This window comes from Lepidochelys kempii, chromosome 3 (genome assembly GCF_965140265.1).
Source record: "Lepidochelys kempii isolate rLepKem1 chromosome 3, rLepKem1.hap2, whole genome shotgun sequence".
Classification (NCBI taxonomy): domain Eukaryota; kingdom Metazoa; phylum Chordata; order Testudines; family Cheloniidae; genus Lepidochelys; species Lepidochelys kempii.
Genome location: NC_133258.1, coordinates 158,197,169 through 158,221,057, shown reverse-complemented (window position 1 = coordinate 158,221,057; position 23,889 = coordinate 158,197,169). Strand labels below are relative to the sequence as shown.

General features: G+C 42.8%; 1 protein-coding gene across 18 annotated transcripts in view; it reads right to left on the bottom strand.

Moving 5' to 3' along the window:
• Positions 1-23,889, bottom strand: part of ENAH (ENAH actin regulator) — a 144,754-nt gene that overhangs the window by 13,003 nt on the left and 107,862 nt on the right. For 3 of the 18 annotated variants that reach the window (XM_073338722.1, XM_073338727.1, XM_073338732.1), the window contains 9 exons: positions 20,010-20,320; positions 17,916-18,716; positions 15,943-16,247; positions 15,535-15,659; positions 14,987-15,041; positions 14,595-14,643; positions 11,896-11,962; positions 2,278-2,307; positions 2,009-2,071 (listed from right to left, as the gene is read on the bottom strand). In XM_073338722.1, coding sequence (XP_073194823.1) covers positions 2,009-2,071; positions 2,278-2,307; positions 11,896-11,962; positions 14,595-14,643; positions 14,987-15,041; positions 15,535-15,659; positions 15,943-16,247; positions 17,916-18,716; positions 20,010-20,320 — 1,806 coding nt within the window. The remainder of the gene's footprint in view (positions 1-2,008; positions 2,072-2,277; positions 2,308-11,895; positions 11,963-14,594; positions 14,644-14,986; positions 15,042-15,534; positions 15,660-15,942; positions 16,248-17,915; positions 18,717-20,009; positions 20,321-23,889) is intronic. The other 15 variants (XM_073338725.1, XM_073338730.1, XM_073338734.1 and 12 more) reach the window with 11 other exon arrangements.

The following is a 23,889-nucleotide window of genomic DNA, read 5'->3' as shown; positions in this document are numbered from 1 at the left end:
ATATCTCAACCATGAAGTTCTGAGATTGCTACTGAGCTCTCCCATGTGGCGATTCATAGCATTACCAACCAAGACTGTGAGCCAACTATAATACGCAATAAGAGAACTTGATTTAAACATGCAAGATAAAGATTTGACTCATGCTAACATGCAAAATACCACCACCAAAGATAATTAGATAATGGGGGAACTTTTCATACAAAAGAATAGGTAGTCACCACAGTGTTTGCTTTCATGAAAAAGACATTAGCAAAAACAATTTTTAAAAAGTTGAGAAGTTTGTCAGTAATTTTCTAGATTGTACCACACTTTTTTTTTAAGTGAAAACTATTTAAATCCTGTACCATTCTGTCCAGAAATATATTTAGTCTTTTTTAAGTACTTTCTTAAGGCACTTTCTTTAAAAACAATTTAACCCTTTGAACACTGGCATTTTAAAAACTGCTAAATTAGTTGCTTTGGATGCCAGATGCATAGTTTCACCCCCCCCCCCCAAGGTTTAAAATATGCTCAGAATTACACAATCACAATTCTGCAATTGTCTTTGCAACATAAACATGCTAATATGTTGAATGATCAGGGTATGCATTTAACATGTCCTTTCTTATAAAGAAGGATCTTTTAGACATTTATGTTAGACAAAATCTATTCAGTGAGCAGATCACTGTTACTGTATGATGAACAGCAACTATTCTTTTAGCTGGGGATACCAGTTGTGAAATACAGTCTGGGATGAAATACATTCTCGGGAAGTTAGTAGCTAGATGATTCTATGTGCCAATCTTACTACTTTGAAAAACTGTAGCTTCTCAGGCCTGGTCTACACTAGAGAGGGGGGTCGATCTAAGTTACGCAACTTCAGTTACGTGAATAACATAGCTTTAGTCGACGTACTTAGACTTACTCACCGCGGTGTCTTCACTGCGGTGAGTCGACTACTGCTGCTCCCCTGTCGACTCTGCCTGCGCCTCTCGTGGCGGTGGAGTACAGGAGTCGACGGGAGAGCGCTCGGAGGTCGATTTATCGCATCTAGATGCGATAAATCGACCCCTGCTGGATCGATCGGTGCCCGCTGTTCCAGCGGGTAATATAGACATACCCTCAGGACATTACACCTTGATAAGGTGCTCTTGAGACTGTAATCAGACACACAGTTATACTGTAATCCACGTTTAATTACTGTATAATTGAGATATTTTATATAAGTGAAATTAGAAGTTGCATGGAGTTACTTTACAATGAGATCTATTTTTGACTATAGGACTGTTCTCTGGGTCACTATTGATCAGATGTTGAGTTATTTTAAATTGCATGGGAAAACATGGTACATTCTGCAATTGGGGATGAAAAGAAATTCTACTGCACCCAAGCAGCATGATATACATCTTAAGCACCTTATTTTGAACTGATAGCAGATAAACTGCCTTGCACTTAAAATTACCAGTGAAGCTACCTATCTTTAAGGATTCTGAAAATGGATACAACTATAACCGAAGGAAAGACGGACAAACTGTTAAGAGGAGCTTTATGTCAGTGGTTCTCAACCAGCGGTCCAAGGCCCCTTGGGGGGCCGAGAGCAGTTTTCATGGGGGCTGCCATGTATGGCGGGCATTAGAATCGCTAGGGCCTAGGGCAGAAAGCCAAAGCCCCACTGCAAGGGACTGCAGCCCAGGACCCTGAGCTCCACTACCCAAGGCTGAAGCTGAAGCCCGAGCAACTTAGCTTTGCTGTGCTCCCTGTGATGTGGGGGCCCGAACAATTGCCCTGCTTCCTACCCCTTAATGTCAGCGCTGGCTTTTATATGCAGAAAAACAGTTATTGTGACTGCCATGGCATTTTTATTGCATGTTTTGGGGGGGGGGGGGCGCTCAGAAAGAAAAAGGTTGAGAACCCCTGCTTTATATCATTTGTGTTTGTGGTGATTACCGATCCATGTAGAAAAGCCCAGCCCTGTTCTGTCAAGTTGATTAATTAAAAAAAAAAATCTCAAATCCTAACAGGATGATACCTGTTTAATGAATCATAGGACCTGTTTTCAGAAACAATCAGATTTTTCCACGGAGACTCCCGTCTATGAAGGGGGAAAAACACTAACTTAGGCTATATTAGAGCTAGGTTATATGCAGTTTTAGAAAATGAGTTATATTATAGTTTAATTACTATACCAATTAAATCCTGAACACTAAAGGAAAGGATACTTAAGTCATTTAGAAGCCTAATTTTAAATAGGATAAGTAGGTATTTTATTTATTTTGCACATTTACTATGAATACTAACCTCCCTGTTGAGTCTCCTTGCTTAGTTATTCTGAAAAGAAAAAATCCTGCTTTACTTGTCAATTTTTCAGACATGTCCAACAATCCTCATATGCAACTTATGTCTTCTCTACATATATTAGAGGGAGATTTCAGCAGGGCTTAGCCGGAAGGAGACTCCTACTACCTGTAAATTGAGCTTTGGTGACAAAGCATTAAACAGTGTGGACCAAGGTACTCTGAGCAGCCGTGCTCACTGACTAACTAGGGACAGAAAGGCCTTTACAAAGACAGTTCTCAGCATACGTCTTTGCTAAGGAACAGACATCAAGCTTTCAGTGGCTTGTAAGGTATGAAAGGACCTTCTTGTGGCAACCTTAACACACATTCTATCGAAGCTTTTCCCCCTCAGCCCATGAAGCATCCACGGCCAATGTTGATGGGGGAAGAGGGTCTTGGCCATGGATGCTTCATGGGCTGAGGGGATAAAGTAAGACCTTTATCCGCTTGGATCTGCTGTTGCTAGAAAAAATAACTTTTCTGTTATACCTTTCCAGGTGACAAATATGGAGTCCTTGTTTGACTGGATGAGTTCTACATAAATACAACTAAAAGGCTCTGACTCATTCAAACTATGCCAGAATCTCTCCTTGGAGGATTTAGAAGATGGGCAAAATCTTGGTGGGGCAGTTTCCTGCTATGAAAGAAGACTCAGACTTGTGAATAAATACTTGGAAACAGCTTTATTCTTACAGAAGATCATAAAACATTCTTAACAGGAGATGGCAGCTCTCTGGCTCATCTGACTGAAGTAATCATGATGATAAAGGCTTTTTAAAAAGAAGATAGTGCAAAAGTTATGACTATAGAGGCAGGTGGAAGAGGAGGTTATTTAACTGGAGGTTCTTCTAGATGTGTAGTCCCTATCTGTATTCCACTGAGGGTTTACACATGTACACCATGAGCCTGGAGTCAGAGAATTGAAAAGTAGTAGTGTCTGTTGGTCTGTGCACATGCCCTGAACTTGCCTCATGGTTTCGTCCAAGGTTATAAAGGGAGGAGCGGACTGACTGTGTCTCCAATTCCTTCTCCACTGCAAATCAACAGAACTGCAACAGAGGAGAAGGAGAGAAGTGGACTACAGACAGGGACCACACACCTCAAAAAACCTCCAGTTACAGATAAGTAACCTCTTCCTCTTTGAGTGATAGTCCCTATTGTATTCCATTGAGGGCAACCAGCAAGCAGTACTTAAGTTGGAAGAGGGCGCAAGTATGTAGATGGGAGAGATGAGTGGAGGACAGCTGCACTGAAAGAGGCATCTGCCACTGAGTCTTCCACCAAGGCAGGGGTAGGCAAAATTTTTGGCCCTAGGGCCACATTGGGTACAGAAATTGTATGGAGGGCCAGGCAGGGAAGGCTGGGGGAGGCTATGCCTCCCCAAACAGCAAGACGTGGCCTGGCCCCTATCCAGCCTCCCGGAACCCCCACCCTCATCCAACCCCCCCTGCTCCCCACCCCTGACTGCCCACCAGGACTCCCACATCCTATCCAAAAACCCCTGCTCTCTGCCCCCTGACCATCCCCCGGGACGCCCATCCCCTATCCAATCCCCACTGCTCCCCACCCCCTGACGCCCCCTTAGGCCCCCCGACCCCTACCCAACCCTCCCCCTGCTTTCCCCGCCCCACATTACCTGTGGGGTGGGGGAAAGCAGGGGCTCAGTCTTTTCGCTGTGCATTTCCCCTGCTCCTTTGGCTGCTCTCCCTGGCAGTCAGGCAGGGCTCGGTCCCTGTCTGGGCTTGGCTGCTGGGGACAGGGGCCAAGCAAACTTGGGGCTGAGGGGGCCCTGGCTTGCTCTGCCCCTGTTCCCGGCAGCAGGGCCCAGGCCCCTTAACCTCCCCACTGCAACCTCCCCTGCTCAAATTTCCCTGTTCCCCACCCCCTGACCGCGCCACCCTAGAGCACCAGGTCTGGTGGTGCTGTAGCCGTACTGCCTGACCGGAGCTGCAGCCATGCTGCCCAGGCTCTGGGGGAACTGTGACTGCGAGGGTGGGAGTGAAGGGGCCAGAAGCTAGCCTCCACCTCACTGCACTGCCGAGGAGTTGGGCTGGCACCTCCTCAAGCCTGTCCTGACCCCACTCCCTGGCAGGAGCTCGGGGGCCAGAGAATAGGGTCCTGCGAGCCGGATGTGGCCTGTGGGCTGTAGTTTGCCCCCCCTCTGCACCAAGGCATAATGAGTAGCGAAGGTGTGAACCAAATTCCATGTGGCCACTCTACATATATCCTGAAGTGGCATGTCATAGAGGGAGGCCATGGTTGCAGCATGGGCTCTTGCTGAGTGGGTCCACACATCGAGGGTGGCTGCTGCCCCTTATCTCTTTCAGCTATTGCAATAAACAGAGCATTCCTGATCGGTTTTGTCCTGTGTAAGTAGAAAGCTAAGGCCCTACAGACACCTAGGGAGTGGAGTCTGTTACTCTTCCAAAGCAAGCAGTTTCGGGAAGAAAACAGGTAAGTGGGTAGGTTGATTAATGTGAAATTGTGAGACTACCACCTTTGACAGAAGTTTGGAATGCAGAGGCGAGGATATTTTTATCAGTACAGAACGTCGTCAAATGAGAGCCCGCCATCATGGCCCCAGGTTCGCCAACTCTTCCCGCTGACATGATAACCACCAAGAAGGCGACTTTCAGGGAAAGGAGAGACGGTGAACAATGCCAGCAGATCAAAGGGTGGTTTTATTAACATAGATAGGATCAGGTTGAGATCCCATTGGGGACCAATGGGTTGTACAGGTGAAAAGATTCTAATGAGGCCCTTCCAAAACAGGTGAGTAAAGATGGAATGCCCCTCCGCCAGGGAGCAAAAGGCACTAATTGCTGATAGGTGGACTTTGATACAACTAAGGGCAAGACCCCATGCCTTCAAGGACAAGAGGCAGTCTAGGAGGAGGGGAATCCCCACCATTTCTGGGGAAAGTCCTTTGTTTTCTGCCCAGCAGGTGAAGTGTGTCCACTTGGCTTGGTCACCACGCCTGGTCGAGTCCTTCCTGCTGCTGCAAAGGATATTTTGTACTTGTGATGAACACGCCCATTCTAGATAAGATGCCCGTCCAAATACCAAGCTCTGAGGTGAAGTGCTGTGGACTGAGATGGCTGATGCTGCCATTGTGTTGTGTCAGTAGATCAGGCAGGGGAATTGGGGGGCATGGATACTGTGAAGGAAGTTGGGAAAATAAAACTGTCAGGACCAGTGCAGGGCGATCAGGACGACCGTCGCTTTGTCCAGTTTTATTTTGGGCAGTACCCACAGTAGGAGCGGGAGAGGAGGGAAGGCAAAATTGAATTGATCAGACTGGAGAGGATGAGGGCATCGCTCTGAGAGTGCTGCCCCAGAACCCTCTTGAGCAACATACACTGCATTTTCTGTTCACTGAGAACATAAAGAGGTCTCTGATCGGAGTTCCCCACCAGTTGAAGATGGCCCATAGTACATCGTCACGGAGTTCATGCTGGTGATCAATCACGAACTGTGTGCTGAGTGAGTCCACAATCACATTCAGTGTCCCTGGGAGACAGGCTGCAGACAAGATGATCTTGTTGATGCACCAGTTCCAAAAGGTGACTGCTTTTAAGAGCAGAGCCAGCAACCTCACACCCCCTTGTTTGTTGATGTAGGAACACCGTTGTGGATTGTCCAATATGAAGAGACTATGATAGGAATGAATGATGGGGAGAAAAGCCTGGAATGCCTTTCTTGCAGCTCAGAGATTCAGAATATTGATGTACATTCTGGATTCCCGAGAGGCCCACATTCCCTGAGTCATGTGTCCATCCATATGTGCTCTTCAGGCTAGAAGGGAGGAGTCTGTGACAACAGTCTTTTCCAGGAATGGGGGCAGAAAGGGAACTACTACACAGACCTGACAAGGTTCCTTCCATTTCTGGAGGGATGAGAATACCTTGGGGGGAAATGTGAGCCTGAGGTCCATGGTGTGATGAATTGGCAAGCAAACTTTCTGGAGCCACATTTGGAGGCAACGAAGGTGAGGACGAGCAAAGGTGGTGACGTACATATACAAGGCCATGTGACCCAGGAGGGAGAGGCATGTCCTGGCTGTGACTGACAAATTGTCGGTTACACAAGTTATGAGTTCTTGCACAGTCTGGAATCTTGCCCTGTGGTAGGTAGGCTCAAATCATGACTGAGTTGATGGTGGCCCTATGAAGTCTAGGCATTGTGCAGGTTTAAAGGTGTACTTTTCAGTATTGATACTGACCTCAAGAGAGGAAAGGAGGCCCAGCAACATAGAGGTTGAGGCCCAAGCTTCTTGTCTGCACTGTGCTGCCAGGAGCCAATTGTCGAGATACGGGAATACAAGGACCTCACAATGTCTTATGTGGGCTGCCACCTTGGTGAACACACTGGGAGGCATGGTGAAAACTCTGTAATGGAAATGTTCTGTGTCAACTATAAACCTCAGGAACTGTCTGTGGTTTGGATGAACGTCTATGTGAAAGTAGGTGTCCTGCATATTGAGAACCTTAAACCACATGCCTTTTTCTAATGAAGGGATGACTGCTGCTAATGTAACCATCCGAAACCTTGGTTTTCAAATGAACCGATTGAGAAGATGAAGGTCCAGGATAGGCCTCCATCAGCCCTTTTTCTTGGGTATGCAGAAGTAAGCTGAACAGATGTTTCATGATATTCTGGAGGAATAAGCTCTGTTGCTCCTCACTGTAGTAAGGAGCAGACCTCTTAGGTTCTGATGCTGTTGTGAAAGTGGTCCATGGAAAGGGATTGGGATGGGGGCTGTGGATGATGTAGCATGCTGAACTTGATGGTATAGACATGATGGATGACATTTAGCACCAATTTGTCCATTCTTATTGCACTCCAAGCTGGAAAGAAGAGTGCTGGACAACCCTTGAAGGGGATGGAGTGCTCTTATGACAGTAAGTATTATAGTTGACAGATCTCTAGGAGTTCTTCAGAAATATCATTTCTGTGGTGGTTGTGTCTGGGAGGAGGAAGACTGCGAAGATGGTCCTGGAGGGCGCAATCTGAGAGCTTTCTGACTCTTGCATGGTGGTTCATAGGGCCTCTGATGGAAGAACTGCATGGTCCTTAGTATTGTGGAGGTGGGCGATGGAACTGGCACTTTGGTGCAGGCACGGAAATGCCCAGGGAAGGCAGTGTAGCTCTGGAATCCTTGAGAGTGTGTAGGGAATCATCTGGTTTTTTTGGTTAAAAAGATGGGATTCATTGAAAGGGAGGTCTTCAATGGTATTTTGTTTCTCCCTGGGGAAACCAAAGGTGTTGAGCCATAATGTCTGTCGCATAACTATACCCGTGGCTATGGACCATGAAGAAGGATCCACTGCATCCATAGCGGATTGAAGCTAAGTCCTCACCAACAGTTTACCCTCGTCTATGATCACTGGGAAATGGGCCCGATCTGGCTGTGGTAGTTTTTCAGCAAATTCGTCCAGTTCACAGTAGATTAGGAAATCATATTTGGTGAGCAATGCCTGGTAGTTTGAGATTCTGAACTGAAGACTTGCCGATAAGAATACCTTACAGTCCAATCTCTTTCCCTCCTTATCTGATGGAGTGGAGCATGGATACTTCCTTGGAATACTCCATCACCACTTGGACCACAAGACAGGGAGGGAAGTATGAAAACGGAAACTCAGACCCCTTAGCAGGCACGTAATACCGCTTCTCAGCCCCTTTGTGAGTAGATCTACATGTGGCCTGTGTGCGCCAAATTGTCCTCGCAGGCTCAAGTATAGTCATTGATGGGTAGCACTACTCTACCCAGTGCTGATGAATGATGGATGTGCTGGAGCTGGTGTCGGTTATCCTGTACCTCCTCTGTAGATTTGAAGCTCCCCTGCAACCCTCTTTAGGAGATCCTGAAACTGGAAGAAGTTATCGGGGGTGAAAGGGATGCCGAAGCAAGTGTTGCATTCGGAGAGGAAGACGGAAATCTGCTCTGTCGATACCATTGGAACTGGGCTAAGCGGTTCTTCCTCTCTCACCAGTTCTGAGCATCTGCTGGAAGGTGCATTGGACAGGAAAATTGGAGAGATCTCCCTTGCTGAACATGTGGGTCAAATGGCTGGTATTGTGGCTAAGATCTCCAATATGGTTAGTATGATGGATCCTTAGGGTGTTTTGGAGGACGCCTTGGTGTGGGAAACCAATGGCTCCGAGGCAGCTGCAGCTGAGGATAATGCCACAGTGCAGATGGCTTCCTGTAGTAGTCCTGGTGGTGGTATGTGATGGATGGACCTTGACCCTCATCTAACTCAACTGAAGATGAGAACTTGGAGACAGGTTCCATAGGCAGTACTGTCAGAACTGGCAGAAGTGTGTGTACAACTAGAGCGGGAGATGAATGATGACCAAGAAGGAAGGCGGGCAGGAGGCACGGATTTTAAAGCTGGGGATCTTCAGCGTAGTCCAGTATCTGCACATGAATATGGCGGGGGGGGAGGGGGAGTTGGAGACAAAAACAGGCCCCCAAACTAACTATTCTATTCAAATTACTAGAAACTACCTAAAGACAACAATAAAAATCTGTAAAAATTAACTGTATAAAAGGTTGATTGAGAAAGTGCACCACAAGCAAATGGACACTAATTGTTCCAACCTGGACCATGCGGCAGTGAGACAGAACTGGGAGATGCAGTCGGTCTGCCCTGCCCTTTATCACTTTGGATAAAACCATGAGGCCAGTTCAGCATGCATGTGCAGACCAATTGACACTTCTATTTTTAAATTCTCTAGCTCTGTATGCACGGTGAGCCAGATGCATGGTGCACATGTGTAAACCCTCAGCGTAATACAGTAGCTTATGCTTATGCTCAAATAAATTGGTTAGTCTCTAAGGTGCCACAAGTACTCCTTTTCTTTTTGCGAATACAGACTAACATGGCTGTTACTCTGATACAGTAGGTACCATCACTCAAAGAACACCAAAGATTTTAAAACCAAGTTTAGATTCCACAGATGGACCACAAGGTTAAACTTGGTTTCAGGCAAGATACAGCACTAACAAAACATCTCATATAGAAATGAACTTGTGTTATGAACTTTTCCATTTTCCTTCTGATTGCTCCAAAAATGGAAATTTATCCTTGAAGGATGGTTGGTCATTGGTTATGAAAGCATGTGTCCCAGAGACCATTGTTTAAAATAGCAGTTCCCAAACTGTGGGTCAGGAACCCAAAGTGGGTCACAACCCCTTTGAATGCAGTCACCATGGCTGTCTTAGACTTGCTGAAGCCTGAGACCCACTGCCCAGGGCCAAAGCCAAAGCAGGACTCAGGTTGCAGGCCGCCGGCCTGCTGAAGCCCTTGATCTTCAGCTTTGTCCCCCCCACCCAGGGCAGTGGGGCTTGGGTGGGCTCAGGCTTCGGTCCCCCTGCTGGGGTTGTGAAGTCATTTTTGTTGTCAGAAGGGGGTCGCGGTGCAATGAAGTTTGAGAGCCCCTGGTTTAAAAGTTCAGACAACAAAATATGGTGGAATGCCTTCTGGATTCCAAAATAGAATCCCTCATACAAATAGCATTTTGTGACTAAAATCTCCCACAACTGCCAGGCTGTCAGTTGTAAGCTGGACAGACCTGGTGAAAATGAGGTCTCTGTTGCAGCACATACTGCCTGATGTGAAAAGACACAGGCAAATAAGGCAGCCATCTGACCAGGCTAGGTTAGTGTGGCATCACATGGCACAGCACTTAACTTCAGATAGTATTTGCATTAGAAGTGACAGAAAACAAAGCACTTGTCCTGTAGTAGGAACAGAGAAGTCAACTGCTAGAGCCTGCCTAGTTCTTGGAAATTAGAAAAAAGGTGCTAACAAGCTGATTGTGCTTGGTGCTGCTTTCATTTTCAAGCACAAGATCTATGGGGATGAGAATATTTTGTTAGTGACAGAAATGTCGCATTCAGCTACAGCAGGGGTGGGCAAGCTTTTTGACCCAAGGGCCACATCTGGATGGAGAAATTGCTTGCAGGGACAGGGCAGGGGGTTGGAGTTCGGGGGCGGAGTGCGGGAGGGGGTGCAGTGTGCAGGAAGGGGCTCTGGGCAAGGGGTTGGGGCAGAGGAAGGGGCTCAAGGAAGGGGGTTAGGGTGCAGGAGTGGTGTGGAGTGCAGGAGGGGGCTCAGATCAGGGGGTTGAGGTGCAGGAGGGGTGCAGGATGCAGGAGGTTGGGGTGCAGGAGAGGTGCGGGGTGCGGCAGAGGGCTCAGGGCGGGGAGTTGGGGTGCAGGAGGGGTGCGCGGCACAAGCAAGGGGTTTAGGGAAGGGAGTTGGGAGGCGGGATGCAGGAGAGGTTCAGGCTCGTGTTTCCCTCATCTGTGGGTACCTCCCCTGAAGGTCTCATTGGCCGTGGTACCCCGTTCCTGGTCAATGGGAGTTTTGAGGGAGGTACCCACAGGCAAGAGCAGTGTGCGGAGCTCTCTGCCCTCCCCACCTCCACGGGCTGCAGGGACATGGTGTGGCCGCTTCCCGGAGTGGCGCAGAGCCCGCGGTGGTGGCAATCCCACAGGCTGGATCCAAAGCCCCGAGGGGCCATATCCAGCCCGCAGGCCGTAGTTTGCCTACCCCTGAACTAAGGGATCTATGTTTGATTATTTTTTCCTCCCTCTCTGTGTCGTTATCACCAAACTGTCCTTTCAAATTTTAACAGCAAGAATCTCTCATTATATTTGAAAGAGAACATTTTCCTCAGGGTTAAATCGAGAATCTGGCTGTCTTTTTTTTAGATCCTCACATGGTATTTCTCAAGGGAAAAAAAAATTATGTTAGACTAACTAAGATATTTCTCAGAGTTCCTCAGCACACTTGTATGCAGGACATACAGGATCATATATTGAACAATTCCTTGTTTTTACCTTATGGACAAATATATGCATTTTAGGATCTTTATGGGAGCATTAGTTAAGCAATTTATCCCAAAAGGTAGAATGGCTATCCTGGCCATTTCTCTGTCAGCTCTGTTATCTAACTAGGCACTGACGTTCTGTCTGAGGTATTAGCAAAGAATTGGGTAGTGTGCTGAAGGATCTTTCTTTGCTGTATCCCTCAGGATGATGTTGGCCCAAACACATTGCTTAAGGTTGGCATGAGAATCAGATTTGGGTGAGATCATCAGGCTTTTGCCTAAATACCTAGATGGGTATGTATATTTCAAACCATCATAATACAGAGGGACTAGGCTGTTAGGCAGATTCATCTGCTGTTGAATGCATTAATGAAATCTCTTACCTGCCTTTAGTGAGAGGACAACTCATGTTTAAGGATTGAGGGACATGCATCTTGAATGGAAAACAAAATGTTTCCATAATCAAAGTTATACCACTATCAGCGAAGTTGTACTTTGGTATTTGTTAATAAGATTCTACTTTGTTTAGCATTTTACATTCATTCATCAATCCTCCTCAAAACTCAATATGAATATTCCTATACCCATAAAAACATTAGAAATGAAATCTTTTCAGCTGCCTTATTTATGATAGTTAGATGGTATTTATTATTTTTATTCTAATAATTTTTATGCACAATGAGTAATGACAATGCTACACATCTGAGAAAGATAAGTACTGGTTTAAAAAGCAGCATACCTGGAGATAACAGGAGACTTGCTTCCATTCACTGTATTTGTTCTTTCCCAAGGTTTCCTTGTTAGTTCTTTAGATATATAAATAAAATTGTTAGACACACCAGCTTTCATATTCATTCATCACTATAACAATGCATATGAAGTAACTTCAGGTAGCTTTGACTTAAGATATTTAACTTTTACCATCTTGCATTCTTTATTAAAATTAAACCACCACCTGGAAAACTATTATCTTTTTATTTTATTTTTTTAAATCAGCTACACTATGTGTAGCGCGGGTAGCACCTAACTGCCTGAATCACAGATAAGGGCCCTACTGAGCTAGGCGTAGAAATACATAATAAAAAGATGGCCCCTGCCACAAAGAGCTTAAAATCTATAGTTTAACTATTTCATTCCTTCAGATATGAAAGATGATTTCATTATGTTGTAATATCTGTGTTCATGGGTATTATGGAATAATATTAGATTTTTCAAGTTGGCAAAGTTCTCTGTTTTGAGTTGTGAACATGTCTTTCAAAAGCTGCTTATGATCAGTTCAATAGAATTGGAGAAAGGATAACATGGCTCCATAGGGCTTGAATATTTTCCATCAATGAAAAAGTGTATTGCACTGTGTATTGTACTAAAAGGAATATAAGTTTCTCAAGTGCCTTTAAACCTCTAATGTTGGTAATAATGTATTGTTTTGTCTTTGATATGAAATAAAGTGAGACCTAAAAGTAATTAAAAAGTATATTGATTTAGCTAACAAGTACAAGTCAAATCAGCATGGCCTACTAGATAGGGCATTAGTTGGATTAGGAGAAAGTTTCTGTCCCTGGTTCTTCCACTGGCCTGCTGCATGATGTCATTTCACCTCTCTGTACCTCTGTTTCCCCTCACACCTTCTGTCTTGTCTATTTAGATTAAACTCTTTAGGGCAAGGACTGTTTTACTCTGTCTTTGTATAGCACATTGTACAAGAGGGCCATAATATCGGCTGGGGCCTCTAAGTGTTACTCTAACAATCACATCTTTAGATTCATTGTATTCATATTAATGTTGAAAGCTAGCCCATATATATTCAAGTTCTGTGCTCCACCTAGTGGAGTGTGTTTTCAGTTCTATTAGAAATTCTCTAAGAAGTTTTGGCTCACTACCTTGAGTCACCTACAGCAATCTAGAGACAAATACGGGTACATGATCATGGGCAATGAGATGCACTTCTGTCCAACAGTTCAGAATGACTGCGTAAGTCACTGGCAGGGTACAGCCAAGAATCAGCTATTAGTGATTAACTGCAACAAATAAAAGTCCATTTCTCTGTCTAGAGTCCCGTTGTAGTAGTTATATATCAGAGGAGGAGCCATGCTGCAGAGATATTAGAGGTATACACTTTATTAATATAAGTTTAGAGATATTAGTATACAAGTATACTTTGTCAAGGTACAATAACACCTGCTAATAGTCCAGGTCTGACCAAGGTAATCTATTTTTTTTCCCCCCATTTGAACTCCTATCCCTGCCAGTGTTCTGTGATTGTTGTCAAGCAATTTGCTTGATAGCCTTCATCTCTGTTCCCTGCCAGTTGCCTCTTAACTCCCACACACACAACTCAGTGGGTCCCTGCACTAAGCCAGGAGTTCTGGGGCAAGTTCTTTTGGTGTATTTCACCTGCTCTTCCCAGGTGGTACGAGATGTTTGTACTACTACTGGATAGCAACAGAGACTTAGCCATTCAATGGCAGCATACATGAGGTTTTGATTATGGGATAAAAACCAGATGGCAAATTTAGTACAGTCTACATTTACAGCTTTCTCCCCACATATTACTATTATATCAACGACCGTCTATCCTGCAAACACATTGCCATTAGCCTTTGTTAATTTTTTAAAACTTTGAATCCAGTTCAAGAGTTTGCAGCTGTACATTTCATGTGAAGTTTTACATTTAGCTGTGTATGGTAAATGCCAGACAACAAACCCATTTAAAAATCGCATGACTTTGTTCACCTCAACTTTGTTCAAAGACTGTGTACTCTCTATATTAAGGCTATCAGTGGATTTGTGGACAGTAACGTAAGAGAAAATAGTTAAGACTAACTATAAATGGGGATAATTTGAGCCTTAGACAAATTATCACCAAAGAATAAAAACAAGATTTATTTTTAACCAACAGGAGAGTGGGTTTGTGGTGGGGAGGGGGGGGAGGAGGCGTGGGGAGAAAACCTGGATTTGTGCTGGAAATGGCCCAACTTGATTATCATACACATTGTAAGGAGAGTGATCACTTTAGATAAGCTATTACCAGCAGGAGAGTGGGGTGAGTGGAGAGAAAACCTTTTGTAGTGGTAAACACTCATTTTTTCAAGGTTTGTGTGTATAAAAAGAGCTTCTGTACTTTCCACAGTCTGCATCCGATGAAGTGAGCTGTAGCTCACGAAAGCTTATGCTCAAATAAATTGGTTAGTCTCTAAGGTGCCACAAATACTCCTTTTCTTTTTGTGAATACAGACTAATACGGCTGTTACTCTGAAACCACCCATTTTTAACTACTGATCATACTAAGATACTTATGTTATTTCATTTTCATTATAAAACACTCAGGATTATGAATTCTGATACCATAACAAAACAGTTTTTAATAAAACTTCAGCACTAACACTTAAAGGGAATTTTGAAAAGTTAAAGTGCACTTCACAGATTTATACTACCTACCAGGTGTGCTTGTTGAAGAAGGCTTGGAAGTTGAAGGCTCTGATTCTTCCTGATTAAAATGAAGAGAAAAAGCTTTAGAATCCTGAAAATCTGGTCAGATTGATGTAAAGTTGTTTAATGGAATTGTTTAAATATTTATAGCTAAATCTTTTTCAGGCAGTTAATGAACTCTGTTCACATAAAATCTCACTAGAAAGTACAGAAGAAATTTGCAAGAACTAAATTGAACATTTAAGACAACCCCATTGTACTTGTACCCTTTGAAAAAAATGGAGGTTATATTTCCCATTAAGGCAAGCTGTAAATGAGCTGTAATTTGAACCACTAGAATAGCTTTCTTATATGGCCTTATATTAAATAATTCAAAGCACACAAAATAATAATCAATTTACAGTTTTATCCTCTTTCTGCTCTGGTTCTGTTGATCCCTTTTCAGCAATTCTTCTCCTAAAAGACAGAAACGTGAGTTAAGAATGAAAGGTAGATGGCTAAAGTTATCGAAGTTATAGCTACAAAATGGAAAATATTTGTTCAGTATTGTTAAAGGCATACACAACTTGAAATCTAGATCAACTTAAAAACAGTAAAAAGCAGTTTCAGGTATACACTTTCCACTGAGTCTTCTAGCCAACAATTGTGGTTTTGCAACCACATTTTCCTATTTAAAATGTTGGTTTTTGCTCCCACCCTGCTGAGCAAAAGACATACGCAGAGGAAAGTAGCTACTTGACTATTCACGAGTGAAAATAAAATTGACTATACACAAAGTACTATGAAACGCACAAAGGAAAAATATTTCTGTAATTTTTCAGTTGTAGTTTACAATAGTAGGTACATTCTATGACAGAGGTACGATTTTTAAGTTTGCAGTATCCCTTTAAGATTACTATGAAACCATCATACTATCTACAGCTCTATAAGAATAAAATTATCTGTTTACCTCCTGGCCAGGAGGGCACTCATTTCTTCCATTAATCCACTGCCTCCCAAGGGAAGTGGTCCATTTCCACGAACAGTGTCTGTTTTAGATGAAGCTCCTCCACTTGAACTAGAGGACTCTTCACTCTTTATGACAGTACACAAAATAATAATATATTTGAGAACTATTTAATAACTTCATGATTTTATATTCATGCAGAAAACTACTAACGTAACATACTACAAAATCATCTGGGCATAAAATACAGCTTCAATGAATACACCTAACAACACTGCTTTAATTAGTCAAGTTGCTCTTCGGGTAGACCTATTCCTGCTATTCAAGTTATTAATATATGTTAGTAGAAATTATTCCAAAATTACCCTCATAGAATTTAGAAGTGTAAGTCACAGACAAATCCAGATTTACATTTACCCGTGACACTTTCCTAAGTTTGGCTCCAGCGAGTGCAGCTGCTAGTCCAGTTAAAGGGCGACTGTCTTCAGACATAGATCCCATAGAAAATCCAGAGGTAGGGAGAGGAGGGGCAGGAGGTGGAGGAGGAACAGGAGGAGGAACTTGGCTAGGAAGAGGAGGTGGTGGCGGTGGCCCTGAGGGTGGAAGTGGAGGTGGTGGTGGAGGACCTGGGGGAGGTGGGATTGCTGCTGAAGACTGGGCTGGGCCAGGTGGTAGTGGAGGTGGGGGTGGAGGTGCAGGTGGTCCTTGGATGACACCTATTTGAAACGAAAAACAACATTAAGAATTAAGACTAGCTGGATTTCCATTGAAATAAGGGCTTTTCTTCTTAATACATACTATGAAAAAAATGTCTTCCTAAATTAACTAGAAAAATATTTTGTTTCTTGGGGGAAAACAAGCTTTTAAAATACATTAATAGTCACTATACTGTACATAATACTGTGGAAGAGAACAGGTTAGCTAACAGAATCCTTAGACATGCAACACAATGACACTAGTCAGTCTTTTCACTATAACAAAAAAACTGCTACATAAACAGAAAAGTGGGTAGAATTTTTAAAGAAAACCAATAAGGAACAACACAAGCACTACAAATTATAAGAGAAAAACACTCCTTCACCTGATAACTCAGAATGAGTCTTGGCTCAAATGCAAACCTAAAATGGAATGTTACTTTACTAGCAGGCGCTCCCACTCCACCCAAACTTTTAAAAAAACCTTTTAAACGTTATTGTTCAAATGAAAGTTCTGAAACTTGACTTCTAGACTTACATAAATACATCTTATCTGTAAATATTGCAGAACTCAACTCTAATTATTAAATACAAAATACATTAGTGAGTTAGAGAATTGTTATTCTTGTAAGATAGAGTTTAGAGGGAGAGCACCTGTTTTTAATTTTGTGAAAAAATACATTTCATACGACTCCTTTAATTCTGTAAATTCAGAATTATACACAGTATGTTTTGAGGAAGAGCATTGTTTAAGTATTACTACAAATGCAAAAAGAGTTTATTCCATGAGCACAAACAAGCAACGATATATGAAACTGTAACTTAATTTTTTTTCACTTTTTCTGATTATTATAAAATGGTCTTAATAAATTATTGGAGTGGAAGATAATCATCCAACTTAATAAATTTAAGAGCTTGACTTCACATAAAAGTTGCACCAGTTTAGCTAAAATTAGTATTTAGTTTAACTGGTGCAGACATATACATGGATACTCAAATCTTTTTAATCCTTGTTTATGTCAACTTAAAACCTGTTACTTGTTTACTTGAATTATTTTAAACTAGGTTTATATCAAATTAAGAGCATGCACAAGCTTTTGCATCACTGTAACTAGAATTTAGAACTAATTTTAGCTAAAGTGGTGTGACTATGTGTAGATCTTGTCTAGCACATGAGCGTGTGTATTCACAAATTCACACAGTCCAGATATATCTTGTAGTAATTACATACATATAGCTAAAACTTGAACTACCTCATAAGTATCAGTAAATGGTTCGGCTTACTTTTCACTAAGACCAACTCACACATTCAAAGCTCCATCATATGCTCCTTGGTTCACACTGCAATTAGGAATTTACTACTACTACCTAGTTTTAGGGAATTCTAAATAAACTAATGATGCAGAATTCATCAAATCATCACGACTCAAATGATTCTTGAAAAATAAGACCCAACGATTCTAGATATGTATTTTATATCTTTCACAGAGCATATTATCCCAACTCTTCTTTTCAGAGCTTTATAATATCCCCTATCATCCCTTCAAAAACTGTATTTTGTTGCAGTATTAAGATCACTGCTATGTTCAAAAGTGTTTTATTAAGTCAAGACACTTAAAGGTTTTGATGCAAATTGGTTTTGGGTCTATTCCTGATTAGTTAATTAGTAGCAATAACAGAAAGCCTTACCCTGCTGGGTCGGAGGTTCAATCAGCTGAGAGGCTGCCTGCAAGACTGGCTCAGAAGCAGAGGAGTCTCCCAGCACAGAGTTTAGAGAGTTCTCAACAGAGGCAGGGGTAGCTGCAGAGGGAGAAGGGAGAACACTAGGCTTGGATGAGGGAGTTGAGGCATTAGGGGAACTAGGAGAAGGCGAAGTTTGAGGTCCAGAGAGTGAGACAGGTGGAAAGGAAGGCAGTGGTGGTGGTGGCGGCGGCGGCAGCGGCGTTGGACCTGAGGTAGAAGGTGAAGGAACTGAGTAAGTTACAGACTCAGGAAGCCCATTGGGAGGAGGAGGAGACTGGGGCATTTGGGACACAGAACTAGAAGCAGAAATTGGGAGGACAGGTCTTGGACCAGTAGCTTTGCCCGGTGGGCTGCTGATCATTACTGGAGGAGACGGGGGAAGTGGTGCAAAACTGGGAGCAGACCAGACAATGGACTTTGTATTTGGGGGCAAAGAAGTTGGGGCATTCACAGGAGAAGGTGGCCGAGAATTTTTGTTCAGAGGACGAGGAACTGTAGCATAATGGGGAAGAACAGGGTGGAAGGCTGAGCCTAAAGATGTAGCAAAACGTGATGCGGAATGCCTTAGTGGCGGTGTAGGGGGAGTGGAAGTCGGTGGTGCAGAGGTCACTACAGCGTAATCCGGAGTGGAATCTGACCCTGGTGCTGATATTGCTTTTGCATATGATGGAGGAGGTGCTGAAGGAGGCTGGCAACTGGAGTATTCAGGAAGTGGTGTGCTAAACAGGGAGTTGTCGAAAGATGAAGCTGGACAGAAGATGGAAAGCAGCAGCAAAGGCAGGATAAAAAAGGAGAGAGAGAAAAAGGGAGCTAATGAAGCAACAAAATCAGCATTCAAACAAAATGTATAAATGTAGACTATAGTTAGTACCAGAGGATTAGGCACAAGTGAAAATCCTGTTAGGAAAGTTTTTACATACTATAAAAATCTACTTTTGATTTCATCAACTATTTTTGTGCCAACATTTGAATTTACAAGCACATTCTGGAAATCTAAAGAAATATGGCATAAGTTCTCAAATTCCATTAGTGAAATGGATCAGGCAACACGATTTATTAACTGGTCCTTCCATATCAGCTTTATCTTTGGTTGGTTGCAACTCAAGTGTAGTGATCTTAACATTCATTTTAATTTCACCAATAAAACTAACATATAGGCAGTAAGTAAACCTGATTCTTCCCCTCCCCAGAATAGGGAGATCACTCCACACGAGTAAAAATATTCAAAGCGTAACACAAAAAAACAATACTTTCTTCTCAAGCAATTTGTTTTACATTAGATAGTTTAGTTTAGTTTCAACAGCAGTTGATTTCTCAACAGCAGTTGATTTCTCACATGCACTAAGTTAAGTAATTAATTAAGAAATGCTTAACTATATGTCTCATTACATCAGAAAACAAAGTTAGATCCTGGCTTATTTTTGGATCCTAGCTTGTTGCAGATAGTTTACTACAGGTTATATCTACTGATACATGAAAAACTGATATCTTAATACAAACCATATTAATTGATAAATAAGAAATAAGACTCTTGGTGAGATATCTGCCTTGCAATGTTACCAAGCTGGCTTATGCATGTGCACACTTACAGAGTGTACAGATTCTCTTAAGCCAATGGTGTCATTATCAGAATACATAAAAACGTATATGGTCTTGCTTAATTGATCAAAGTAGACTAGAAAGTACTTAGAAACTTTAATCTTCAAATGGTCATGTCTTCAGGTGCCAACAAGTTCAAAAACCTTTTGTGCAATTAGAAAATACAGTGAACAATAAGCACCATTTACCCATTTTATTTCAGTTACTGGAAATTATGACAATTCTAGAGAAAAGGATGTTCTCCTGAGGTCAGACATCCAGAATTATTATAGTTAAAAAAAAGAAGCTAATCCTAGAAAAATCAAGAAATATGCAATTGAGAAACAGTTTTTTTTTGTCTTCACATAAATACTTACTGTCAACTCTGCCCTGTCCCACTCCATTGACCAAACACAAACAATCAAGCCAGTACTTGAATACATTCAGTTTTGAAATTCTTACCAGCATTTGAAATTCTTCTCTCTCTCTCCCACTCCAGTTGTTCCCTTTCTAATTGTTCCTGGCGTTCTCTTTCTTGTCTTTCCCGTTCAAGTCTCTCTCGATCTTGCCTCTCCCTTTCTTGTCTCTCCCTTTCTAGTCGTTCTTGCCGCTCCCTTTCTTGCCGCTCTCTCTCCAACTGCTCCTGTTCTAGTCGCTCTCTCTCAAGTCTTTCCCTTTCTAGTCTCTCTCTCTCCAGCCTCTCCCGTTCCATTCTCTCACGATCCAGCCTCTCCCGTTCAAGCTCCTTCTGCCGTTGTTGCTCTTGCAACTGTCTGCAATAGAGAAAACAAGGGAAAGGTTAAACTGGAGAAAAGATGCACGAGTACTATTAAGTAACAAAATATGTGCAAATATGCTTTGCCATTGAAGTTTTTTGTGAGCTCATTTGCCTAAGGCTCCTGTTGTAAAAGGTCTTGACTAAGATAAAAAGGTGGTTTTTAGAACATGTTGGCTAGCATGTGCTAAATCTATAGTAATAGCTGATGTTTTACATATGCTTAAGTACAACTTGTCTTGTCCACATTAGTTTTAGAATGAGAATGAGTGGCAGCTAACACACCTTTTTCCTGGTTAAGACAAGTCCTTAATGACTGCACTCTGTGTTCCATTTTACAATAATTAACTTTGTTTGCTGGCTAAATTTTTCCAAGCTCTTAGTTAAGTTCTGTGTCCATATTTGTTCAGATCCCTGAATGCTGGACCATGTTTTTATAAAACAAAAACAGATTAATGAAAATTTCCTATTAGAATCTAAAAAGACAAAAAGCCTTGGATTTCAATCATATATTTAAGAAAGCATTACAATAGCACACTGAGACACACAAATAAGATGACTTATGATGGGACTAAAATTCCACACTATTAAGATTAGAAGGCAGGGATTGCTTAGAGGTGCTCCAGACTGAAATTTGATGAAGATGGATCAGTCATGGTGCGGTGAAACATTAAGATGGTTGAGTCTTTGCTGTTCTTTATTTGATCAGTCAGGACTACTAATTGGAATTTGCACCTCGCAGCACTAGAACACTTTCTGAAATACCTTTTTTGCTGTCAAGTTAACCAACTATGCTGCAATGACAGCCTGGTACCTCATTGAAATAAGAAGCGTAGAAAAGTCTGACCCTGACATATGGGAGGAATTTCAAAAAGGAAACTAGATTGTTAAAAGCTCCTTTCTGTGCAGTTGGTGCAGATAAAGCCCTAGAACATGAAAACAGAGCAATGAAACTCGGGGGTGGGGGGTCATTTTTTGCTCATCTCCTCGTCACGTCCAGACCACAGAGTGATGTTGAACTATGAGAGACTTCAGGAGAGTACAAGTGCTTTGTGGCACCACAATTGATGTTTGAATTCAATGGAACTGTTCAAATGTGCCAGGCAAAAAACAATCTAATGTACATCTCACATGATCTTCCTACACCAGCATCTACTGGCAACATGACCAGTACCTTATGCCTGCATAAGCGTAGCAATCATAGATGGTATGGCTGAGGTACAAACTCTTGACAAACCAGAAACTATTAACTCCTGCTGAGATACGGCTGAACACTTCATGATGAGGCTACAGAGAAAATACTGAATATATGACTAATTCCACCTTGCGTTTGACACATATGCACAGGAACGGATTAAAAATATTGCCAGAGAGAAGAGACTCATGGTACAGTGGAGTTGCATCTTATGCAGGGGTTAGGTTCTAAAGTTAGCGCGTAAGGCGAAAATTGCATATAGTCAAATTACCCTTGAAAATCCCTTAAATAGCCCATACAGTACAGTATACTGTACATGGTTTTATGTATACAACCCTGTACAGTAATATGTATAATGTATACAGTAATGTACAGTACATAATAAAGAGTACATATGCAAAATAGAATTTTACAGTACTGTATTTTTAATTACAGGGGGTCATCAGAGCTTGATGTCGATCCAGGAGACGGAGGTGATGGAGAGCTTGGGTGACGGAAAGCGAGTCATAGACAAAGTGGTTGGCTCTGGTTCAGCTCGAGAAATTGATTGCATAGGCTCATCTGCTGCTGGTTGTTTTTCCTTGAAAAACACAGTGATCGGCAACTGTCGCTGTTGTCTCAAGCTGCTCAAACATTTCTTGATATGGTCTCAAATCATCCGTAATACTAGGTTTGATTTTGAGGCTTTGTTCCATAGAGGGATTGTATTCGAAATTAAATCATTCAAGTGTTTTGCTGCTTGGAACAATTCAGCAAATTTATGAAGATTCCAACTTGCTGGCTCTTCCTGTTTGTTGTCGTCATCTTCGTCTTCTGTAGACGATTTTATCAGTTCCTCCAACTCTTTGTTAGTTAATGTTTCCCTATGGCTCTCAATTACTTCTTCAATTTCTTCCTCAAGGATGTCGACGAAGCCATCACCACCCACTTGCCTGGCCGCCTCAACAATGCGTTTCACTTCTTTGTCAACAGTCAGGAAACCCTTAAAATCATTCACACATACTTTCCATAGGTTTCACCAACATCCATTGACTGTTTCAGGCTTGATTGCATCCATTGCCTGTTTAATATAAGTGATGCAATCAGCAATGTTGAAGGACTTCCAACACTCTATCACATTAAGGCCTGGTCTACATGGGGGCGGGGGGGAATCAAAGATATGCAACTTCATCTACAAGAATAGCGTAGCTGAAGTCAACGTATCTTTGATCGACTTAGAATCACTTACTCTGCGTCCTCGGGGCGCGGGATCGACGGCGGCCGCTCCCCTGTTGACTCCGCTTCCGCCTCTCGCCATGGAGGAGTTCCGGAGTCGACGGCAGAGCGATCGGGGAAATAGATTTGTCGTGTCTACACCAGGCGTGATAAATCGATCCCCGATAGATCAATCACTACCTGCCAATCCGGCGGGTAGTGTAGACATGGCCTAAGATTGGGATCAGCATCCATAGTGCTATGTATCTGTGAGAACGTAAGCCTCGTATACGTGGCCTTGAAACAGCGAATCACACCTTGGTCGACAGGCTGGAGGTGGTACGGGGGGGGGCGGGGAGAGAAAGACGACTTCAACGTTATTATGCGCAAACTGCAGGGTGGCCAGGAGCATTGTCTATGATCAGCAACCCTTTAAAGTCAACTCCTTTCTCTTTGAGGTACCGCTTGACCTCCGGAATGAAACGCTTGTGAAACCAATCCAGAAATAATGCTGCCGTTACCAAAGCCTTTTTATTTGATTGCCAGAACACAGAAAGGAGATTTTTGTTCTTGCCTTTTAGGGCACGGAGATTTGCAGCCCTGTAGAGCAAGCCCAGCTTTATTAAATGCCCAGCCGCATTGCCACAAAAACAACACTGTCACATGGTCTTTAGCTGCTTTGAAGCCAGGGGCTTGTCTTTCTGATTTCGAAGCGTAAGTGCGGTTGGGCTTTTTTTCCCCCCACCCCAGAAGAGCCCAGTCTCATCAGCATTAAAAACTTGTTCCAGAAGATAGCCCTTTTCTTCTATGATTTTCTTTAATTGTTTGGGGTAGGCTTTTGCTGCCTCTTCATTGGCAGATGCAGCTTCACCAGTAATCTGCACGTTTTTGAGGTTGAAGCAGTTCCTAAAACTGTTAAGCCAACCTTGGCTGCCTTTGAATTCCTTCTCATCAGAAGGCTGTCCCTCTTCGGCAGGAGGTTTGAACAGCGCAGGCTAAGAGCCTTTTCTTGCAATGTGTTGCCACCGATAGGCACATGTTTACGGTTCATGTCTTCCAGCCATAAGTTTAATGCCTTTTCAGTCTTCACTAAAGTCTTATCATGCACCTGGCTCGTCACCTTAGCAGTTATTGGAGCACTTGATGCCAGGGCTTGATGAATTTCTCTCTCAAATCTT